The sequence below is a fragment of the Crinia signifera genome, chromosome 1 (genome assembly GCF_055691185.1).
Source record: "Crinia signifera chromosome 1, ASM5569118v1, whole genome shotgun sequence".
Taxonomy (NCBI): domain Eukaryota; kingdom Metazoa; phylum Chordata; class Amphibia; order Anura; family Myobatrachidae; genus Crinia; species Crinia signifera.
The window spans coordinates 173,244,423-173,266,413 of record NC_139217.1 but is presented as its reverse complement, the minus strand read 5'-3'; the positions used below and the strand labels follow the sequence as shown (position 1 = coordinate 173,266,413).

The following is a 21,991-nucleotide window of genomic DNA, read 5'->3' as shown; positions in this document are numbered from 1 at the left end:
GGCTTTAGTAGGCAGGAGCTGCGTCCAGGTACGACTGCTCAGCTTCCCGTGCAGGCCACGCCCCTACATTTTTTTTTTCTTTGGAATTTTTTGGGGACTTTGTAAAACAAAATTTTATTTTGATATCCAGTGAACTGTATTCCCTTTTGTGCGGAGAGTACCCTGTGCTGCTTAATTCATGTTGTCATATACCTGCGGTGAACGAACATGTTACAGAAACAGGGTGGTAACCAGGGATGTGCAAGTAGTGCCATCACACAGAGTACTGGGAGATGTGGGTGGCACCATCAATGGCCATGTCACCGGTATGTGGCTTTCCGGATACCTGGAACAGCTCCCTGCAGCCAGTAGTGCTTTTGCAGGCCCACCCAAAGCATTTTCACAGCCTGTGGAGGTGCCTGGAGCTTCCTTAGGATGCTTCTTGCAAAGCTCTACTTCCAAGAACTGGCGCTTCTGCCCCTACAGTTGATGTCATGACATTGCGGGTTTAGGGCACAGGAGGAAAACATGATTCACTGATGCCCTGTTACAGCACTGACAGTGACAAACATACTGTATAGTGCATAACTTTAATAGATATCTCCTAAAGTGTCTTGTTTTTTTTAAGGGCATATTCACATCTTTCAGCTGTACAGTTGGTTTTCATGTATTGAAATCAGTACAGGAATATTATTTTGATGGCACCATGTTCAGAACATGTAGGGCATGTAATATAAGTATAAAAAAATAATATGTTAATGACTTCTTACCACATCCACAAGCTGTGATATTTTCAAGCCAAAATTTACATTTATAGTCTTATTGGGGTTGTGAATCGGCCTCACCCACTTTTGGTATCCAATAAAGAGGTTTCGCAGGAGTGAGTCTTCTATTTCTGCCAAAGGATGGGAACTGCATAAGGCTGTATGGCCACAGAAAGACAAGATATTAGGCACATTCATCAATCGCTTCAATAAAATATATCCATTTCCGAGGTTACAAACATTTCATGTTCTATGTAGGCAAACTAGGAACATGGTTGAAGCCGCACTGCTCAGAGATCTATATTTAATATGGAGACATCTATATTGTATACAAAAACATTTCTTTGTATACAATAAAGATCCCTCCATATTTTTGGGAGATATAAGGCAATACTTACCCTTACCAATGATCCCTCTGTATCTGATTAATTTCAGAAAATACTCAGAGGAAGCAGAACTAAGAGGTTGAATATACAGTATATATACATAAGCTATAATAGTGCTTACTATTTCTACGGTCCCCATAAGGTGTCATAACATATAAATAAACCAATACACAGTGACACTCGCATCATTTAAATTATTGTACTCTGTTTTGTCAATTTTATATTGCATTCTTCAACAAAAACAGTTTTATTCGAAATTTAATAAAAGGTATATTTTATCTTGAATTATTCTCTAATCATTTTTCTTTACCTAGTGTGCCAGCAAAAGAGATGATACTTTTTTTTTTTTTTTGCATCAATTTATTGTCTATGGCAGCACCCCCCAACATGTGAAAAATATATTGATATAAAAATCGGAATTGGGGCTTACTAACAAATTTAACTAACCTAACCTAGTGCAGAATTCTCCCAAACTCCCCATTTTCCCCTTTTTTGTACGAATTTCCATTCTACCTATTCAATCTATCCATAAACTTTCAGACAGTCAGATAGCCGGTGTATCGGTGAAAAACGGCTGCAAAATGCGACAATTTAGTGTCCGTTTTCACCAATGCAGATTTGGCTTTTAATCTGCATTGGCGAAAACCGCAGCTAAATTGTAAATTGTGGTCATTTCCGCAATCCATCTAATGGAAAAAAAACATACAGAAGCAAGTTAACGTCACTATACAATAGGCAGATGTGGTAAGTCTTGGAGAGTAATAAAGTGGAGAGAGATAAAGCCTGTAGCATGGCAGGAGCTGATTGGTTAATATTTTATATCCCTCCACTTTATTACCCTCCAAGGCTTAGTAGACTTAGGTAACGTCATGTACTCGGATCATGTAATGATTTCTACCGCAGCTCCCTTGGCTACTCCATTATAAAAAAAAGGCTTAATGTGCCATCACCTCTAGCAGCCTCCTTTCACTTACAGCTGTGCTTACTGATTTTTGGATGATGCTGGGACTTGTGCACAAGATAGCTGTGCTTCTAAGTTACTATGGAGATAACAGTTTATAGCTAATAGCTGGGCACCTAAGAAGCTCAGAAAAAGACATGGTAGTTAAAGAGGGTGTGCATCATATGGTCCACCAAAAGTTGGTTGACAGTCATTAGGTCGACACCACTAGGTCGACATACTGAAAGGTCAACATGGGTCTAGGTCGACATGGGCAAGGTTGACAGCCAAAATGTCGACATGCGGGTTTTCACAGTTTTTTTGCAGTTTTTTTGCACTCTCCATTTTATTACTTTTCAAGGCTTAGTACATCTGGCCCTTAATGGGCGAGATTCTCTATTACAGAAATGCGGTAAAAACCCTGTTATTGGGGTTTTACCGCATTTCTGTATTCTCTAACCTCCCTCCGCAGTGTCACCGCTGCGGAGGGAATCGCCAGCAAAAGCTGGCGGATCCCTGCAGAAGCCTATGGGCTTCTTACCGCAGCGGTGTGTGAGGGATCCGTCACGGATCCCTCCCAGCATGCCCCGCGGCCGGCACGTCAGTCTGCGCATGCGCAGACGGACTCCCGGGTCATAGACCCGGAAGTCCAGCAACGGCGCCGCATCGCAAGGGACAGCTCTTATCGCAAGAGCTGTCCCTTGCGTTAATGACCGCATATTTTAAAGAATATGCGGTCATTAGAAATGCGGTGGCCGGCGAAGAGGGCTGCGGATTTTAGAGAATCCCGCCCAATGTCTTTAATGGGCATGGGCTGAATCTTTGCTTCTGGTGCATATAGCAGCTTTGCAGTAGCCGTCTTCCCATAAAATTTGTGTAAAAAAGAGAATAATGTGACACAAAACTTCATTTATATTTCATATTTTCACCTAAAATAGGCTCTCCATTACAGTAATGGGTAAAGGAACCATATGTAAAAGATTTAAAATCAAATATGGTATAGTACAATAAGGTAAAATACATGTATTGATAAAAACACAATAAAAAAAATCCAATTAAAAAAACTAAAAAAAATAAAAATGTTTTTATTGTGTTATTATCAATACATGTATTTTACCTGATTGTGCTATACTTATCCATTTCACTGTCTTCAAGTTACCTGGGGAGTAATAATAGGTACAAGTGTTTTCAGTGCCCAGAAGTTTAAACTCAAAATAACTCTATATTGTGTTTATTCGCTGCCTAGCGAGCAGCTAAACGCCACCCCGCGGAATGCAGCCCCCCCCCCACCGCCCGTATCCCCGCACTACGGTGCAAGCGGATGTGTACACTTACACATCAAATCGCATGCGGCCGCACGGAGGAAAAATCATTCAATGGCCACTCACAATCAAATGATTTTTCCTCCCTTCGTGGATAAAAGTATATCTATACTTTTATGCTGAATGAAGATGGCCAAAATGGTGGAGGGCGCTGGCGTCATGTGATGTCAACCGCCTACCCCAAGCAGGCATGGACACTGTCCAGTGTTTCCATGGGCGCACCCACTGTTTTTGTAGGCATGCCTATAAAATGCTGGGCGGTCCCCTGTGACCACCTCCTTCCCACCCATTAGTGAGCAAACGCCCTGGCAAGAGTTCGTTCTGGGGTTTGCACATGTGCATATTAACCATATTAACGCATGCAGTGGCGTAGCTAAGGCTCCGCAGCCCTAGCAGTGGCGGGGGAGAGCCAGAGCCACAGGGGCGCAGGTGTTGGAAAAGTGCGCTCGGCAACCATCCCCATGGCAACCCCAGCAGCAGCCCGCGGGCTGTTTGTCCCCTGCAGCCACTGTCCCCAGGAATAGGCGGTCATCAGCGAAATCCCGCGCTGTCACATCCTTGAGTGACAGCGCAGTTAGCCCCTCAGCAGTTAGCCCCTCAGGGCGCCCTTACCAGCCAATTGTAGCGCTGCTTGATGCTGTTCTGTTACACTGGTTTAGTCCAGCACCATGAGTGTGTCCCTAAACCTAGCGCTATGGGGTGTCCCTCCTGTAGTGAGGAGAGCCCCGATGTACGTGCATCCGCTCTGAGTCATTGTGCCGGGGGAGCTGTCAATCATTGCCCGGCGGTGTCTCCCGCATAGCGCCTGCAGCGCTATGTCATTGCCTGCCTCATAGAACTCTACAGCTCCACAGCTGTGCAGACTTCAAGCCAGCAGAGAGACCTCCATAGAGCATTGCTTGCTGTATATCCCTAAAGCTGCAGGTGCAGATAAGTACAATAACTGCACCAATACACCTGCTAAAGTTTGCCTGTGTACACCTAACCCCCCAGCCTAGAACCCTAACCATACACACAACCCGCAGCCTATAACCCTAACCATACACCCACAGCCTATAACTCTAACCATACACACACACCCCGTAGCCTATAACCCTAACCACACACACATCCCGCAGCCTATAACCCTAACCATACACCCACACCCCAGCCTATAACTATAACCATACACACACCCCGCAGCCTATAGCCCTAACCATACACACCCCACAGCCTATAACCCGAACCATGCACACACACCCCGCAGCCTATAACCCTAACCACACACCCACACCCCACAGCCTATAACTCTAACCATACACACACACCCCGCAGCCTATAACCCTAACCATACACCCACAGCCCATAACTCTAACCATACACACACCCCCGCAGCCTATAACCCTAACCATACACCCACACCCCAGCCTATAACTCTAACCATACACACACCCCGTAGCCTATAACCCTAACCATACACACCCCACAGCCTATAACCCTAACCATACACACACCGCAGCCTATAACCCTAACCATACACACACCCCGCAGCCTATAACCCTAACCACACACACACCCCACAGCCTATAACCCTAGCCATTCACCCACACCCCACAGCCTATAACCCTAACCATACACCCACACCCCACAGCCTATAACCGCTACCATACACACCCCCCCCGCAGCCTATAACCCTAACCATACACCCACACCCCACAGCCTATAACCCTAACCACACACACACCCCGCAGCCTATATCTCTAACCATACACCCACACCCCAGCCTATAACTATAACCATACACACACCCCGCAGCCTATAACCCTAACCACACACACACACCCCGCAGCATATAACCATAACCATACACACACCCGCAGCCTATAACCCTAACCACACACACACCACGCAGCCTATAACCCTAACCATATAGTGTAAGTGACATTAAGATGTATTGCATGATGTATAAGGGGCAGTACGTGGGGCAGTGCCAGAAAATATTGAGGCTGGGAGGAGCAAAATTTATAGTTACACCACTGAACGCATGCACGTGCGCAAACCCCAGCAAAAATCAGCCGGGGTAGCGAATTCGGACGTGACATCGCTCTCTTAGTTCTCAGTGTAAAATAATGTTAGTATATTAGTTCTTATAGTAAAATAATGTATATTAGTTCATTTGTTGAAGACCCTATAATAGCATACAACAAGCAAAGCGCTTTAGTTCTGCACACTACAGAATCTTATTTCCTATTATTTATTCATAGTGTTCAGCAACAGATGAAACTGTAGGAACATCAAGTGCACTTGGACAGTCTCACTATCAAATTCATTTTGGATTACTGGGGCATAATATCTCATATAGCTACTAGCTTGTCTTATGGGAAGTAGTACAAACTGGTTAAGTGCATATATATATACACACACACACACACACACACACACACACACACTTACTGTTGAGGAGATACACTGTTAGATTCTACACCTGGTTTAGAATCCATGTGAGACCCCTTCCAAAACAGAAAATATACGAAGCACATTTGATTTTACTGGAGAAACCAGTTATAAAAGGGATTGCGATCATCATTTATTCTCCATACTGTTTATGCGTTGACCCCTGATGAAGTCTTTTTAGATGAAACGCGTAGGGTTTTAAATTCGTCAAGTGTCTACTCCAATTGTAATGAACAGATGTTGTACAATTTTATGTTGTTTTTAATAAAAAATATTTTTTGTTACTATTTCTCACCCTTAAAAACTTGTGGTGAGAACTTGAAGGTGGTGCAATATGATAGCACCCTCTATTACTTTTACTTCTAGCCCTCACTGTCTCCCGCTAACAGGGGGCATATATAGAGTAGCTGCTGTTAATTGATAGCGCATCCAAGGTCACCTTTGTGTATATGTGTGTATATATATATATATATATATATATATATATATATATATATATAGCGAGGGTTGGGGTCCGGCACTCCACCTAAGTATAAACTGCCGCGGTGCCTTCCACAAGGTAGTCAAATAGCAAATGTATGTACCAAGGTACTGGGGCGGCACTCGTCGGGCTTCACTCAGAACGAAAAAACTGCACACCAGACTGCAGTGTGGTGTGCAGTTTTTTCGTTCTGAGTGAAGCCCGACGAGTGCCGCCCCAGTACCTTGGTACATACATTTGATATATATATATATATATATATATATATATATATATATATATATATACAGTATGTATACTAGCTAAGTCCGCTTGAAGAAAATGCTTTAAAAGCTAGTCTGCTACATTGTGATTGCCTCTATGTTTCTGTATGTGTGATTGCCACTGTGGTTTTTGTAAGTGCAAAAGAGAAAGTGATGTAGTTTCACTCATTGCCAACAGATGGCAGTGTTTCGGTTACACACGGACACCCGCGCATCATTAACAATGATTGATATCTACTGAACATGCAGGTTACCCGCGCATCGTTAACAATGATATCTACTGAACATGCAGGTCATTTTGGCAATATAGCCAAATAACCCGAATGTTCGGCCGGTCCCAGTGACGTCACTGAACGGTTTTGGTGGATGATAGCATTCACACTGTGCCGACAATATTGGCCACCCGCGGGCCACCTATATCGGTAGTGGCCACTGTCGGGTAATGTGTCTGGGGCTTTTATACAAGCAGATTATAAAATTCTCAGTAAAGCGATAGAGGAAGCTGCTGCTCAGGGTTGGGGTACGTTTTTTTTATAAGAGACATAAATTTACCTAAAAAATAATTTACTATTACCGCAATAGTTTGTTGTATAGGCAAAATTGTGGCGGATGTAAAATCACCCGTTGGTGATAAAGCTCAATGTTCTTGCTGCACAAAACTCAGATTGAATGTCCATAAGCTTCAAGGCAAAGTTACGTGTGCTTGGATGATGACAGCAGCAGACAGTCATCATTTTCAGCCAGGCCTGAACTATAATTGATATTGGCTTGGTGCCCTTTTGAGACCCAGTAACACTGTTATTTGGGGGTATTTGGGTGTAAAACTATTTTTGCTGATGGAATTGCATTGTGGATGGCTGTAATCATTCTGAAAAACAGTCAGAAAACATTCATCTTATATATTCATCCTAAAGTACTAAACAAATGTCATAGTTTTTCTGTCCTCTGTAATCAGTCTCTTGTGACATGACAAGCCCTGATGATCACAGACTGATTTTGCAGAAGTGCACTGTTCCCTATAAATATAACAAAGGTAAGGCTAATTTTATGGGCTGGTTAAGCTCACTGAGAACGAATTGTGAGATACCTGAGAGAAGGGCACGTCAAGCTAATCTAGTTGATTATATTTAACATGTCACTCACTAGTGCCTTAAACCATACTTGCCTACTTTTGAAAAGCAGTTTCAGGGAGATGTTAAATGATAGGGCAGGTTTGCTGAGGGGGGAGTTAGGGAGTATGAGGGCAGAGATGGGAGAGTTAGAAAGAGGGCAAGGATGTTGAGGGGGGAGTTAAAGGGGCGGGCAGGGATACATTGGAAGTTAAAGGGAGGGTGAGGGCAGTGATGCTAATGGGGAGTTAGAAGGAAGGCATGGGCAGGGACACTAAAGAGAGGAGTTAAGGCCCCCATACACTAATACCCCTTTCAGACATACGCGAAAATCCCGGGTTTTTTCACATGAACGCGCCCAAACCCGGGAGTAGCGTATGTCTGAAAGGGTATACCCGGGATTTTACTCCCGGATGCTGAGCCCCTGCAATTGACCAGGGTTTTTCCCGGTATTTAACTCCCGGGTATAATACCCGGGTTATGTCTGAACGGGTTTACCCGGGTTTTTCAGTTTTACACATACGACAACGCTTTTTTTTTGCTGCCTGGGCGTCTTCTGATGAGGTCATCAGCTGCAGCCGCGGAAGACGCCCCAGGCACACGTGCGGCGGAGCAAGCAGAGGCAGTGGCTGCATGTTGCTCCTGTGCTCCCTTTCCAGCAAAAGGGTGCAGATTCCTGTGGCCAGACAGGTGCTATGGCACAGCATTGGAAGGATGAGGAGGTCAGGGAGCTCTTACATGTCCGTGGAGAAGAGGAGATCAAATCTCAAATCACAGGCACTGTGAAGGATGCCATAGTGTATGGAAATATTGCAAAGGTCCTTGGTAGCAGAGGTGTGAGGAAGACCCAGCAGCAGGTATTGAACAAGCTTAAGTCCCTGAAAAAGCAGTACCTCAAGGTCAATGACCAGAATCGCAATCGCAGTGGGGCTGGACGCACAGAGTGGCCCTTGTACGACCTTTGCAATGCTGTTTTTGGCCATACAGCTTTATGCAACCCTGTTGCCTTGTCGTCATCAAGCAATGCCTCGTCTCCGCCACAGACGCCAGCAGCGACAACGGAGTGCAGTCCGCAGAGCCCGCCGCCATCGCAACTTCTATTTGATGATGATGATGACGATACCATCATTTTAGAATCCGACAAGTCAGACAGCACACCCGATGTGACAGCAGCACAACCGAGCCAGGGTGGAGAGACCCAATTGGAGACCCAGGGAGGCATGCCGACACTGCGCGCTAACAGTAAGTGCCTCTTGATTATAGACATGACAGGTGGATATAATGGTGTCCACCTTTGCTGACATCACAGGTGGATATAGTGGTGTCTACCTTTTTGACATGACAGGTAGATATAGTATTGTCCACCTTTTTGACATGACAGGTAGATATAGTATTGTCCACCTTTGCCGACATGACAGGTAGATATAGTATTGTCCACCTTTGCCGACATGACAGGTTGATATAGTGGTGTCCACCTTTGCTGACATCACAGGTGGATATAGTGGTGTCTACCTTTTTGACATGACAGGTAGATATAGTATTGTCCACCTTTTTGACATGACAGGTAGATATAGTATTGTCCACCTTTTTGACATGACAGGTAGATATAGTATTGTCCACCTTTGCCGACATGACAGGTAGATATAGTATTGTCCACCTTTGCCGACATGACAGGTAGATATAGTATTATGACTGTTTACTGGCTCACCGTTATAACAACTTTTTTTGCCACACAGTCTACAATGTCCCATCGAGGAAAAAGAAGAGGACAAAAATAGAAATGACCACAAGAGCCATGACAACCATCCTCGGTGAGCAACTGCGGGACCTGGATTCTGCGTGGCAACGTCAAGAAGATGTCAGACTGCAGCGCTTCATGGATAGTGAACGCGAACTGCAGAAAAATTTACTAACCCAAATGGCAGCAATGCATGACAGGGTGAGTGAGGATCAGGCAAACCTTTGTCGCGAAAATCGTGATTTTCTACGACAATTACTGTCCCAATCCTGGTCACCACCCACCGCAACGTTGCCACCCCCAAACGCATATAGTCACCAACCACAGTCACCGCCATCATTTGCCCATACTTCTCAGTATGTGCAACAGGTGCACTCTCCACCCTCATTTGTACCCAATCCTCCAGCACAATCTCCACCTGCATTTGGGGAAAGTGGCTGGAATGGGCATAATGGGCAACATTCCCCTTCTCCAAACAACACAGAGTTCAGAATTTACCGTAATATGTAGAGTTTAGAGAGTACATTTGGGTAGATATATCTCCCCTACATTTTTTCTACAGTTTATTCCATGTTTCTTGAAAAGTTTGGGGATACTTTGTTTGTACTTAATATACGTCCAGATTTTAATATTATTTTATAATTATTTGTTTGGCCACGGCTAAGGTATAGGTGGCAATTATTTATTTTAAAATGCTTGTTTGTTCCATTTGAAAATTTTTCAATTTTTCGCTGTGCTTCCTGCTCGCTGACACCAAATATAGCAGGTTTTCAACAGCTGGTGTGGGGGTTAAACAGCAAGGATCGCAGGAATTCTGCAATCCTCGCTGTTTAACTCCCTCGCTAGGCACATTGAATACTACCCATGCAAGTTTTAATTTCACCATCTAAAAAAAAGTGTATTTTTGTATTGTCTGTTTGTGAGAATACTTTACAAGACATTTCACACATGGCCTGTGTTATAAACGTACTTGATTTTATGGAACTCTTTATGAAGGCATTGTTACACATGCTATCAAACAGTTAATGCATGAAAGAAATGCATTTGAAATAAAAATGTATGGTTTAAGCAACAGACTTATGATTTATTAATTACTGCAACATGGCATCCAGATTATTTGTAATAGTGGCACGTATTACTTCTGCGGGATTCACACCACTTTGGGTCTCAGGGGGTTGTGTGGGGGCAGGAACAATTTCACTGCCAACCTGATCATCTTGCACATCCCACTCTGGCAAATAGTGTTCTTTCTGTATCTCACATATGTTATGCAAGATACAACATGCTGCCACAACGTCAGGAACAAGGGTAATGTGAATGTCATTGCGCTTGAGCAAACACCGCCAACGTCCCTTGAGCCGGCCAAAGGCGTTCTCCACCACCATCCTGGCAGAACTGAGGGTATGGGTGTAGTGTATCTGCTCCGGTGTCAACCTAAGATGCTGGGTATAACCTTTCATTAGCCACCTTCTTAGCGGATAAGCAGCATCACCAATGATGTGGATTGGAACCTCAACCCCCTGCACAAACTTTGAATTCTGCAAAGAAAAAACAGTATCAATATACAGCAGTGTAACGTGTAAACTTGGGAAGTATGATACAGACTTTGTATGGGCATATATATTATAGGGGACACAAGCATAAATTTACCTCTTCAGGGAATAGCCTGCCATTGTTCCTCTCCTCCGCTATCTTGTAGATGTCCGAATTGGCCAGAACACGGGCATCATGAGAACGTCCTGGCCAGCCAATGAACACATCGGTGAAACTGAAAAAAAATGATTTGTTAAGAAATACAATACACAAGTGTACAACAACCTCTAGGCTCTGCAGCTGCTGTGGAACTACAAGTCACAGGATGCCCTTCAACAGTTTTGCTCCTAGAGAATGCAAAACCTGTGAAAGGGCATGCTGAGATGTGTAGTTCCACAACAGCAATCCTCCCCCTCCAAACTTCCAAAGGCACTTACCAATATTTATGGTCCACTACTGCTTGTAGAATGATGGAATGCCACCCTTGCGGTTGTAGTAGTCCGCTGCGCTGTCTGTAGGAGCAATTATGGGTATGTGGGTGCCATCAATGGCACCTGCACACTGCGGATATCCGCGACGCAGGAACCCAGCCACAGTCTCATCCAGTCTCTGCCCCTGGGGTAGGGAAATGAAACGGCGATATAAGGAATCCAGGATTGCCTTTGTCACTTCCCGCACCAACACACACACCGTTGAAATGCCTACACCAAACAAGCAGGCTATTGTGCGGTACTCGCCAGGGGTAGCATACCACCACAAGACAATTGCCAGTCTTCTGCTGGGGGAAATAGGCTGTCTCCAACGTGTTGTTTGCCTGGTAAGTGCCGGGGAAAGGAGTTCCAAAAGATAATTAAAGGTTCCATGCGACATCCTGAAATGTGCCAGCCATTGATTATCCTCAAATGCCTCCACCGTAGCCCAGAAAACCTGCCCATGTTGCTGATCTCTAGCCCACAGTGTACGAGCTGACGCACCAGTCACACGTAGTATGGATGCGATGCTGGACATGATCATGGTTCTCCTCCGGCGTAAGTAATGCCGGCGATTGGCCTCCCTCTCCACCAAAAAATGATACCTCCTTCTCTGCATCTCACACTGTGCAACAATGAACAGCATGTGCAGCTTAATCCAAGCATCACAGCCTGCAAAACACACCAGATCCACAAGAACAGACAAACTCTCCATCCTCCACATGTTCTCAGCAGCCATAACAGCAATGTATTGTGGGAACTCCCCACAGGCCCTTTTGTAGTCAGCCCCCACCTTTGCATGATGTCATTCTTGTGAGCCAGCAAAGTGTCCCATTTTAATGATGACACACTGAAATGCTTGAAAAAGCCTGGCTTATGTGTGAAAGGGGTATACCCGGGTTTTTCCCGGGTCTGAGGTGTAGTGTGAAAGGGGGTCTGTACTAAAATCCCGGGAGTGACCTTGGCTGAAAATCCCGGGTAAACCTGGCCAAAATCCCGGGTAGTATGTCTAAAAGGGGTATAACTTGATACAATATATAAGAGTGATCAGGAATGTCCATGTACTGCTGCAATATTTTGAACATTATCACTAGCTAGATGACAATAACAAAGGCAACAAGAAGATGAAAAGCTTTATATAATTAAATATTTATATCTATTAATAATTCAGGTTTAATTATGTTTTCTATTTGCAAAATGGCATTAATATTTATTTTACTTTTGCTTTAACTACCAATGAAAGCCTAAGCTCAAACTTCTAGTACTGTGCACAGGCATAAGCTGGATAACCTGGAAAGCTAAGTCATGATCCAGTATAATATCATTCATAATCGACATAAGTAGCCCATGACTTAATTAACCTTTACTTAACCATAAGTGCAAAACCTCTAACTTAAAATAATTGAGACTGACTCAAATAAATCACGCAGACAAAATAAAGACTCAGACACCAGAATTACGTTTAAAAAGGTCAAAGGAATTATTTATTGAAGACCTTGTTAAGCTAAACTAGAATTTTAAATTTGGAATTTTTGGGATCATAAAGATCAAGTCCCTAACGTTAAACTAAAGATGGAGGATGGCAAAAATTCTTAGTCACTACCACACGCCAGCCCAGTCAACTTGAAACACGTGACTTAAACTTAAGGAGGGGTTCACCACCGCCTCCTAACTGGCACAACCTGCATCGTGAGGATCCCACCACCCCTTAACCTGGCAGAGCAAAAAATGGGCGGTCCCGCAAGGGAACGCCCCTTGTCCACCCGCATGGCGAGGACCACTCGCCGTCCTACGAAAGGGGTGGTGTCCCACGATGACCGCTTATGCCCCCCTTTGACCGCTGGCTGGTAGCGACTTTCCGCCATTTTGGCTGAAAAGCCACCACAAAAAATTGCTTAAAAAGACCAAGCGTACCAGCACTCTGAGGGATAACCATCCCACCGTTGAATGCTAAAATAGTGAGGGCGGGAGGGCTTCCAAAGGTAAGAAGGTGGAGGTCACATGGTCCCTAGAGCTTAAGTAGTGCTAAAATGTACCCTCCCCCTTGACTCCTGATAGGCTAACTACTTCTGCCAACCTTATCACTAGGCAGAAAAACCTGAACAGAGTTTTTTCACTGCTTGAACTTTTACTGACCCTAAGTCAGGGCTCTTATCTTGCCTCATGCTTAAACAGCCTTCAGCTCCCCTAAGTAGCCCATGACTTAATTAACCTTTACTTAACCATAAGTGCAAAACCTCTAACTTAAAATAATTGAGACTGACTCAAATAAATCACGCAGACAAAATAAAGACTCAGACACCAGAATTACGTTTAAAAAGGTCAAAGGAATTATTTATTGAAGACCTTGTTAAGCTAAACTAGAATTTTAAATTTGGAATTTTTGGGATCATAAAGATCAAGTCCCTAACGTTAAACTAAAGATGGAGGATGGCAAAAATTCTTAGTCGCTACCACACGCCAGCCCAGTCAACTTGAAACACGTGACTTAAACTTAAGGAGGGGTTCACCACCGCCTCCTAACTGGCACAACCTGCATCGTGAGGATCCCACCACCCCTTAACCTGGCAGAGCAAAAAATGGGCGGTCCCGCAAGGGAACGCCCCTTGTCCACCCGCATGGCGAGGACCACTCGCCGTCCTACGAAAGGGGTGGTGTCCCACGATGACCGCTTATGCCCCCCTTTGACCGCTGGCTGGTAGCGACTTTCCGCCACAACAAGGTTGCCTCAAGGCAACCTCCACCGCCATCCCCAGGAAAGAACCCGAAAAGGCCATTAACCCGAATACTCATGCCCAAACTCTAAAAATATCCTCCAAGAAGATGCAATTTCCCGCAGGGGAAAGATGCACCCCATCCTCGCGATAAAACCTCACACTGTCCAGAAACCAGTGAAGGATGTTTGACGACAATTCCCCCCATGGCTCTCACAAAAACTCCTATTGCGGAGTTCACCTTCTTGCGAGCCTTTCCAATGGCGGAGATCCTAACTGCACCCCGCCAATGAAACCTGGGAATTATCTCCGACCACACCACCTTAACATTAGGCCAGTGTTCCCTCAACGCTACCAGATCCGACTTGATACTTAGAATCAAGTCAATCCCTTTGGTAATACCCAGATCATTACCACCGAGATGAATAACCAGCCACTCAGGCCTGCCCCAGTTCCTCTCATGCCTCATGAGCACTTTCAGGAACTCGACCCAACGCAGACCCCGGACTCCTATCAACCTGACCTGCCTATCACCAAGATAATCATGTGACCTTCTCGCCATTGGATGCCCACCGGCCCAATAAATAAAAGAATGGCCGATGAGCCATATTTGTCCTGATGAATCCGTTGAAACTGAAAAATTAAGGAGATTCCCTAACATCAGTATCTTATTCTTAAAACACAACTTGATACATAATCAATCCATGTGAAGGAGAAAACTTAAAAAACCTCCCGTGGACCAGTTTTGCCAATTGAATTAAGGCCCCCGTGGAGGAAAAAGTAAAAGCAACCTTCACACCATCGATTCCGGAACGCTGCCGTTCCAAAACCGACAGTAAACTTCGTTTTAGGGTTGGCGCAACAGGCGCATCTACAACTTATCTAAACGAACATAAGACTTGTATGCATTTGACTTCCACCGGCCTAGCGCCCAGATCTCACTTACCGACGATCCGGACGCCGCCGCCTGTGTAGCCGACCCAATCCGAAAGGAATGGGTCCCATATTCCTGGGGCCTTAGTCCCAGCACCTCTAAACACTGCTTTAAAACTTCAGCAAATTGAAACTTTGACATTGAACTCCCATCTGGATGCAACAAAAACTGCCCTTGAATCCCCGCAGGGCGGATTCCTAAATAAGCTTGCGCCAAGCTGAGCGGGCAGATATCTTTAACGCTTTGCGCCTGCAGTGTGATCCATAACAACGCTGCCTCTACCTATTTGGACGTTGCCCACCCCTTTCATGGCCTTAGCCAACACAAAGGACCGAGTGGGGTCCTCCTGACCCCGCAGCCTAGAATGAAAGGCTATGCCCGCAAGGGCAATCGACATGGCCCACTAACCCGGTTCGATGATCTGCCAGACATAAGGCGGGCATGTCAAACCCACTGGAGACGCCCCGGGTACCAATTCCCGGAACCTCTCCCAGTGGAAACGGGACAATGCATCCGCAATGTTATTATCTATGCCCGGCACATGGCTGGCAGAGAAATTAATATTAAAACGCAAACACTGCAATACTAGATGCCTGAGCAGCCGCAAGGTGAACGGGCATGAACTCCTCTGATTATTAATCGCGTGCACTACCCCCATGTTGTCGCACCTAAAAACCACCTGCCTATCAGCCAAATCGCGGGCCCACAACACCAGAGACACCACAATAGGAAACAATTCCAATAACAACAGGTTCCTGGTAAAGCCCCTATCCACCCAGGACTTTGGCCAGCCCGAAACACACCACTCCAACCTGAAAAATGCTCCAAACCCACAACTACCCGACGCATCCGTAAACAACTGCAACGCACTGTTGTAACCAGGAGGGGCAGGCCACAAAACTACCCTGTTAAAAGAAACCAAAAACGAAGCCCAAACCTTTAAATCCTCCCTGATTTCCCTTGAAAGATAAACTGAATGATGGAGCCGCACCACACCAGCTGTTGCGCGTTCCAATTTGCGACAAAAAACACGTCCCATTGGTATGATCCTGCACGCAAAATTGAAAGATCCCAATAACGACTGCACCTGCTTTAACCGCACTTTCCGCTTACCCAGGCAGTCTTCAATGAGACCCAACAGCTTCTGAACCTTGTCCGCCGGGAGACGGCAGCATCCCGCCTGGGAATCAATTTCGATTCCCAGATAGCTTAGGCAATGGGTTGGACCCTCTGTTTTCCCTTCCGCTATGGGAACCCCTAATGCTCCAAAAACCCTCTCGGTAACCTCCAATAACCTCTGGCAAACTTTGCTCCCGCCTTGACCCACAAAAAGGAAATCATCCAGGTAATGAGCAATACCCTGATGCCCTGAAGCCGACTGAATGCACCAATGCAAAAAACAACTAAACCTCTCAAAATACGCACAAGAAACCGAGCACCCCATAGGTAGACATCTATCCACAAAAAAAACTCGCTACCCAACTTGAAACCCAGGAACCGCAAGGAAACCGGGTGTATTGGTAACAACCGAAAAGCGGCTTCAACATCTACCTTTGCTAACAACGCATTGCGGCCACAGCCTCTCACTAACTCCAAGGCCTCCTCGAACAGCTGGTACCTAACCCTGCACAGTTCCTCCGGTATGGCATCATTAACTGACCCACCGTGGGGGTGAGATAGGTGTTGGATCAACCTAAACTTTCCCGGGGTACTCTTGGGTACAACACCTACCGGAGAATTACATAAACCCTGTATTGGCGGTACCGCATATGGACCGCACATACGCCCTAATGCTATTTCCGCGTCCACTTTCTGGCGGACAATGAGAGGAAAATCCCTGGCCGATTTTAAGTTCCTAACCGAAACAACATGCACAGAACCTTCTATCGGCAACTAACCGAGCGAAAACCATTCAACAAAAACTTGGCAGCCTCTCGATCTGGGTAGCTCCTAAGCCACCTGCCTAACTCTACCACCACTATAGGGGAAGGGGCCTTACTTGTGACTTCCAGCGGCATCACTGGCATCACCTGCCTTGTAAGATGGGGCTGCGGTGCAATCCTTTGCTGGGTGACTGGACCCGCACTCTGCAGGAGTGGCGAAAACGACAATTCGCCCCCCTGTCGCATTTTCCCTCATTATAAGCGAAACACTTGCCCTTGCCCGCTACCTTGGGGGATTGAGCGGGCGCCACCGCCACCTTTTTCCCCGAAGCTTCACCCAAAGGCCTGGTCTGCTGGGTAACCTCCAACCAGACCTCCACGTCCTTAAACCCCATGGGCAACACCCCGTTCCCGTCCTGCTTGCGACGAAACTTTTCATCATACTCCCGCCAGGAATACCCCTTTGTCTTCAAATACATCTCATGTACCAAAAACAAATATTTTATAAGATTGGGGTATTCTGCCACCCTTGTCTCAGCATAGCAGGCTGCAAAAACTAAAAACCCTTTCAGCCACTGGTGAAAATTTTTAAAAGCATTCTCCCCTATTCCATCGGCCTTTTTCGCCCTCTCGAAAGCCTGCTTCATATCATCAGTCAGTGTAAAAATATCCACATATTTCCCTTTTCTAATCTTTTCCCTCATCCTCTTACGGATGCCCCTGGTGACCGCTGTGTTCGCACAGTGAACCATTTCGGTGAACAGGGGTGGCTCCGCAGGAGGAGGAGCAGCGCTTGAACCCACAGGCTTGTCTTTTGTGGTAACCTTACCAACCTGACGCGCAATCATCCTGGCTAACTTACGCGGGCGCCGAGGGGAATCCGACCCCACACTACTGGTGTCGCTGTCAGTAGAATCACAAGATGAATGACCCACACACTCACCTGTGCCCGATGTCCCTGGAGCTTCGTCAGCCACAACGGCCGACCCGGAAACTGCTGCAGACGTTTCAGGGACTGTCCTCTGCTCGACCCTGACCTCCCGACTTCTTCTCCTGGATGTTGATCCTGTAGCTGCAACCGCCCTAACCTGTGAAGACACAACAAGAGAGGGGGGGGGGAGAAGAAAAAACACTATCCCCCCCGGCCCCAGCGGATGCCGGAGCTACCGCCGTGGCAGGGGGAACTACTTCAACCGCACCTGAAGGCGGAACCCTCTGTGGATTAACAAACCTTGGCGGGTTCCCGTATCCCCGAGGGGTCTGGGGGTACCCAACCGCACCTGCCCCGGGAGAAATTCCGTAACCTTGACCCAGTTGAGGCTGCCAATACCCCGAAAACCTTGCCCCTTGCTCCCAAACATAGCCTGCTGAACTGGGTGAGCTGTACCCATGCGGAACCATGGGCCCCCACATATGCTGTCCCGAGGTCCCCGACTGATACCCTACACCCTGCTGAAACCCATAGCCCGTTGAAAACCCAGGTCTCCAGGTGGCTCCCTGGGACACCACCCCTTGCCCGCCAACCCCCATGGGGGACTGAAAATACGGTGAGCTATGGGGCGCCCACTGCCCTTGCCAACCCGACATAGGGGGGCCCTGTGGCAATGAGATGGAATGAGCCCCCTGCCAGGCTCCTGATGACATAATCCCCCCCACTGAGTGAAACCCAGGGTAAACACTAGATGCAGATCCCTGCATTTGTACGGAAGTGGCCATGTAGCTACTAGAATAAAAACCATTTCCTGCCACCCCTGCACCTGTAGGTGGCGCTGGTGCACCACTCCCTTGCCCTGCCATGGGATTGTAACCCATAAGCCTTGGCCCAGCTTCACCAAAATACCCCTGCCTAGCCCCAGAATTGGGGGGAGCCAAGCCACTTCCCCCCCATCCCCACCATATACTGAGGTCTGAGAGAACTCAAACCCCCTAGTGCAGGGCCAACGCTTATAGGACCTGCAGACACATTTATTCCTGCAGCGCTACTATTTGCTCCAGGCAGCCTTGTAACTGCCTGGCCATCCACCCCTATCCCTCTCCCCTCAGCAGACATATCCTCCCCCACTTCCTCCCTTAACAATGCGGTGCCCACCCGCAACATTCCGCTGCTCCCCGCAAGGGAAGACAGCGCACTTCCTCCATCCCCCTGTTCAGGCCTATAATACTGTAGCGCCGGGGACCCCCGAGCCTCCGCCGGCACAGTGTAAGTCCCCGCCGCCTGATCCCCATCTCCAGGCCCCGCGCTCGCTAGAGCCGGGGCCTGCGCACTAACCACATTCCCTGTGCCAGCGTGAGCGCCAGGCCTCGCGCTCACCAGAGCAGAGGCCTGCGCTCCGTGTCCAGCATCCCCGTCAGCGGGTGGCGCCGGCATCGTCATTGCCGCGTCACCCGCCGTCAGAGCAGAGCGCGCGCTAGCCAGCGCCGCGCCCTGCCCGTCAGATGCCGGAACGCTCCCCGCCGGGGGAGCCGGCATGTCCGTCACCCCCGCCTGCGACCCCGCCGCATCACCCGACTCCGGAGCAGGGCGCGCGCTAGCCAGCGCCGCGTCCTGCCCTTCAGCTGCCACAACGCTCCCCGCCGGGGGAGCCGACTTCCCTGACCCACCAGCCACTGCCGCCTCCGGCCGGGACCTCTCCAGGCTCCCAGCCTGTTCCCTGCCCGACTCTGACACCCCGCTCAGCGCCGGAGCGGGAGAGGGGGAAGGGGAAGAAGCCACCCTCACCTCACTAACACCCTGGCTCACAGGGGGGGCAGGCAAAGCCTCAGCCCTGACCTCTGCACCCACTACTCTCACCCTGGGCCGCCTGTACCCCCCAAGGGGCCTGGCAGCGTCCGCCAGTCGGCGGGGAGGGGGAGCAGAGCGTCTAGGCCTAGGCATTCTAATGCTTAAGATGCCAAGAAAATAATCCACTTACCAGATCTGCGCAGGAGCCCACAGGATACCAGCACTTCCAAAGGTAAGAAGGTGGAGGTCACATGGTCCCTAGAGCTTAAGTAGTGCTAAAATGTACCCTCCCCCTTGACTCCTGATAGGCTAACTACTTCTGCCAACCTTATCACTAGGCAGAAAAACCTGAACAGAGTTTTTTCACTGCTTGAACTTTTACTGACCCTAAGTCAGGGCTCTTATCTTGCCTCATGCTTAAACAGCCTTCAGCTCCCCTAAGCCCTGTACACATGCATCGATTTTTCCACATTTTCAATTCGAATCCTAAACAAAATTGAATGGTTTTTGTGTCACTTTCGATCAACATTCAATTCGATGCACGCTCCTGTTTTCACAAAATCAAACAGAAAAATCTACTGTGCAGCCAAGGAAATATCGAATTCGATTTAGTAAATCGAATGTGTACAATGTACCATGAATGTATATCGAATTCGATATCAAATTCAATATCTAATGCAAAAGTACAGATCTAATACCAAATCGAATGGAAAGATCTAATGCCAGATCTAATAGAAAATCAAATCTAACATCGAATCAAAAGCAAATCGACGTGTGTGTACAGGGCTTTACATACGTAGAGATGTGTGCTAAGCTATTTAGGGTAGGCGATTTCCTGATGTCCAGATCTCCCATGGAGAGCACATACACATGCAGTGATTTGTGCTAAGCAATTTTGCTTACGTAAATAAAAAGGCCGGGTAGTGGTTCAGAATGAGAGATCTCAATCACTATCTCTCATTCTGTACACACAGAGAGATTTGCAGTCACCTGCTAAACAATTTGACAAGATTTTGACTGCATGCACTGACTTAATCGCTTGGGGCATATACACGGAGATATCTGTGCTTGCTTTCTAAGCAAACTAGTGAGACTGCTTAGAAAAGAGCACAAAATCACTCCGTGTGTAAGCCCCTATACTTCTACCAACCACTCAAGTTTTGTTGGTAAATTATGGAAATAATTAACAGCTCTAGAAACTCTTTTACTAGTCATACACCCTGGGGGATTTTGCCCAGCGTGTATGGACAATGATGATGGGGAAAATTGCTGGGCTGAGAAACGCTCAGAGCATACACATTGAGCGTTTTTCGCCTGTTTTAGCCATTTTCCTCAGGGTGGACTGCTTTCCATAACAGGTCGCTCATTTGCTGGTAATACACTGCAGGAAGGCAGATGTAACATGTGCAGAGAGAGTTAGATTTGGGTGTTATTTTGTTTCTGTGCAGGGAAAATACTGGCTGTTTGAAGTACAAACCCCACCCAAATCTAACTCTCTCTGCACATGTTACATCTGCCCCACCTGTAGTACACATGGTTTTGTCCATTAGAGAGAGAATTTGCTTTTGCAAGTGAACCAGAATCAGGCCCAATGTGTATCCAGCTTAAGACAGGCTTTGGCAGCAAAATTTGTGGAATGTATGGGTTAGCACAAGTTAACCCTGTGTTTACCACACGTGAAAAAGGCTGAATAGTTACAGGCATGAAAACCAGAGCTATTCACTGCGCGGTAAACACAAGGGGTGACATTTAATAGGATGAGAGTTTTAGTAACTTTTCAAAATCACCCATTATTGCACTTTTTAAAATCGCATTTTTTGCAGCAGATTCATATATTTAATGAGCTGCGTATTCCAGGAAAAAAAAGTATGATTAAGTGCGATAATGGGCGATTTTTAGTCATGAAAATATGCAAATTTGTGTTAAAAAAATGGCGTGAGATCCCCCCCTCCTGAGCATAACCAGCCCGGGCTCATTGAGCCGGACCTGGTTCCAAAAATACGGGGGAAAAAAAGCGTAGGGGTCCCCCGTATTTCTGGGACAGCGCTACAGAAGCTGTTAGCAGCGCCAGAGAAAGCCGGCTCACCCCGCTGTCAGTACGGGGTGAGCTGGCTCTGGAGGACTTGGTAAGTATATTGGTGTACCCCGTTCAAGGCTGACCAGCCATGGTGCTCATGGTTTGGCCAGGGGACCTTATGTAAAAAGTGTCCCCCGGCTATGGCATGATACCTTGGGCTTTTGGAGCCCGGTGCTGGTTTCAAAATACGGGGGACCCCCAGATTTCTAGTCCCCCATATTTTTGGAACCAGGACCAGTCCAA

At 46.9% G+C, this 21,991-nt stretch overlaps 3 protein-coding genes across 3 annotated transcripts in view; 1 reads left to right on the top strand and 2 right to left on the bottom strand.

Moving 5' to 3' along the window:
- CHRNB3 (cholinergic receptor nicotinic beta 3 subunit) overlaps positions 1–21,991 on the bottom strand; it is a 67,680-nt gene that overhangs the window by 39,659 nt on the left and 6,030 nt on the right. The window contains exon 2 of the mRNA XM_083177351.1: positions 750–901. Coding sequence (XP_083033477.1) covers positions 750–901 — 152 coding nt within the window. The remainder of the gene's footprint in view (positions 1–749; positions 902–21,991) is intronic.
- On the top strand, positions 8,209–9,953 carry LOC146064144 (uncharacterized). The gene is made up of 2 exons (XM_083177327.1): positions 8,209–8,919; positions 9,414–9,953. Exons 1-2 carry the CDS (start codon positions 8,373–8,375, stop codon positions 9,923–9,925), a joined length of 1,059 nt encoding a protein of 352 aa, XP_083033453.1. The 5' UTR covers positions 8,209–8,372; the 3' UTR covers positions 9,926–9,953.
- On the bottom strand, positions 10,302–11,481 carry LOC146064153 (uncharacterized). The gene is made up of 3 exons (XM_083177338.1): positions 11,386–11,481; positions 11,066–11,183; positions 10,302–10,953 (listed from the first exon to the last, which is right to left on the bottom strand). Exon 3 carries the CDS (start codon positions 10,873–10,875, stop codon positions 10,507–10,509), a length of 369 nt encoding a protein of 122 aa, XP_083033464.1. The 5' UTR covers positions 10,876–10,953; positions 11,066–11,183; positions 11,386–11,481; the 3' UTR covers positions 10,302–10,506.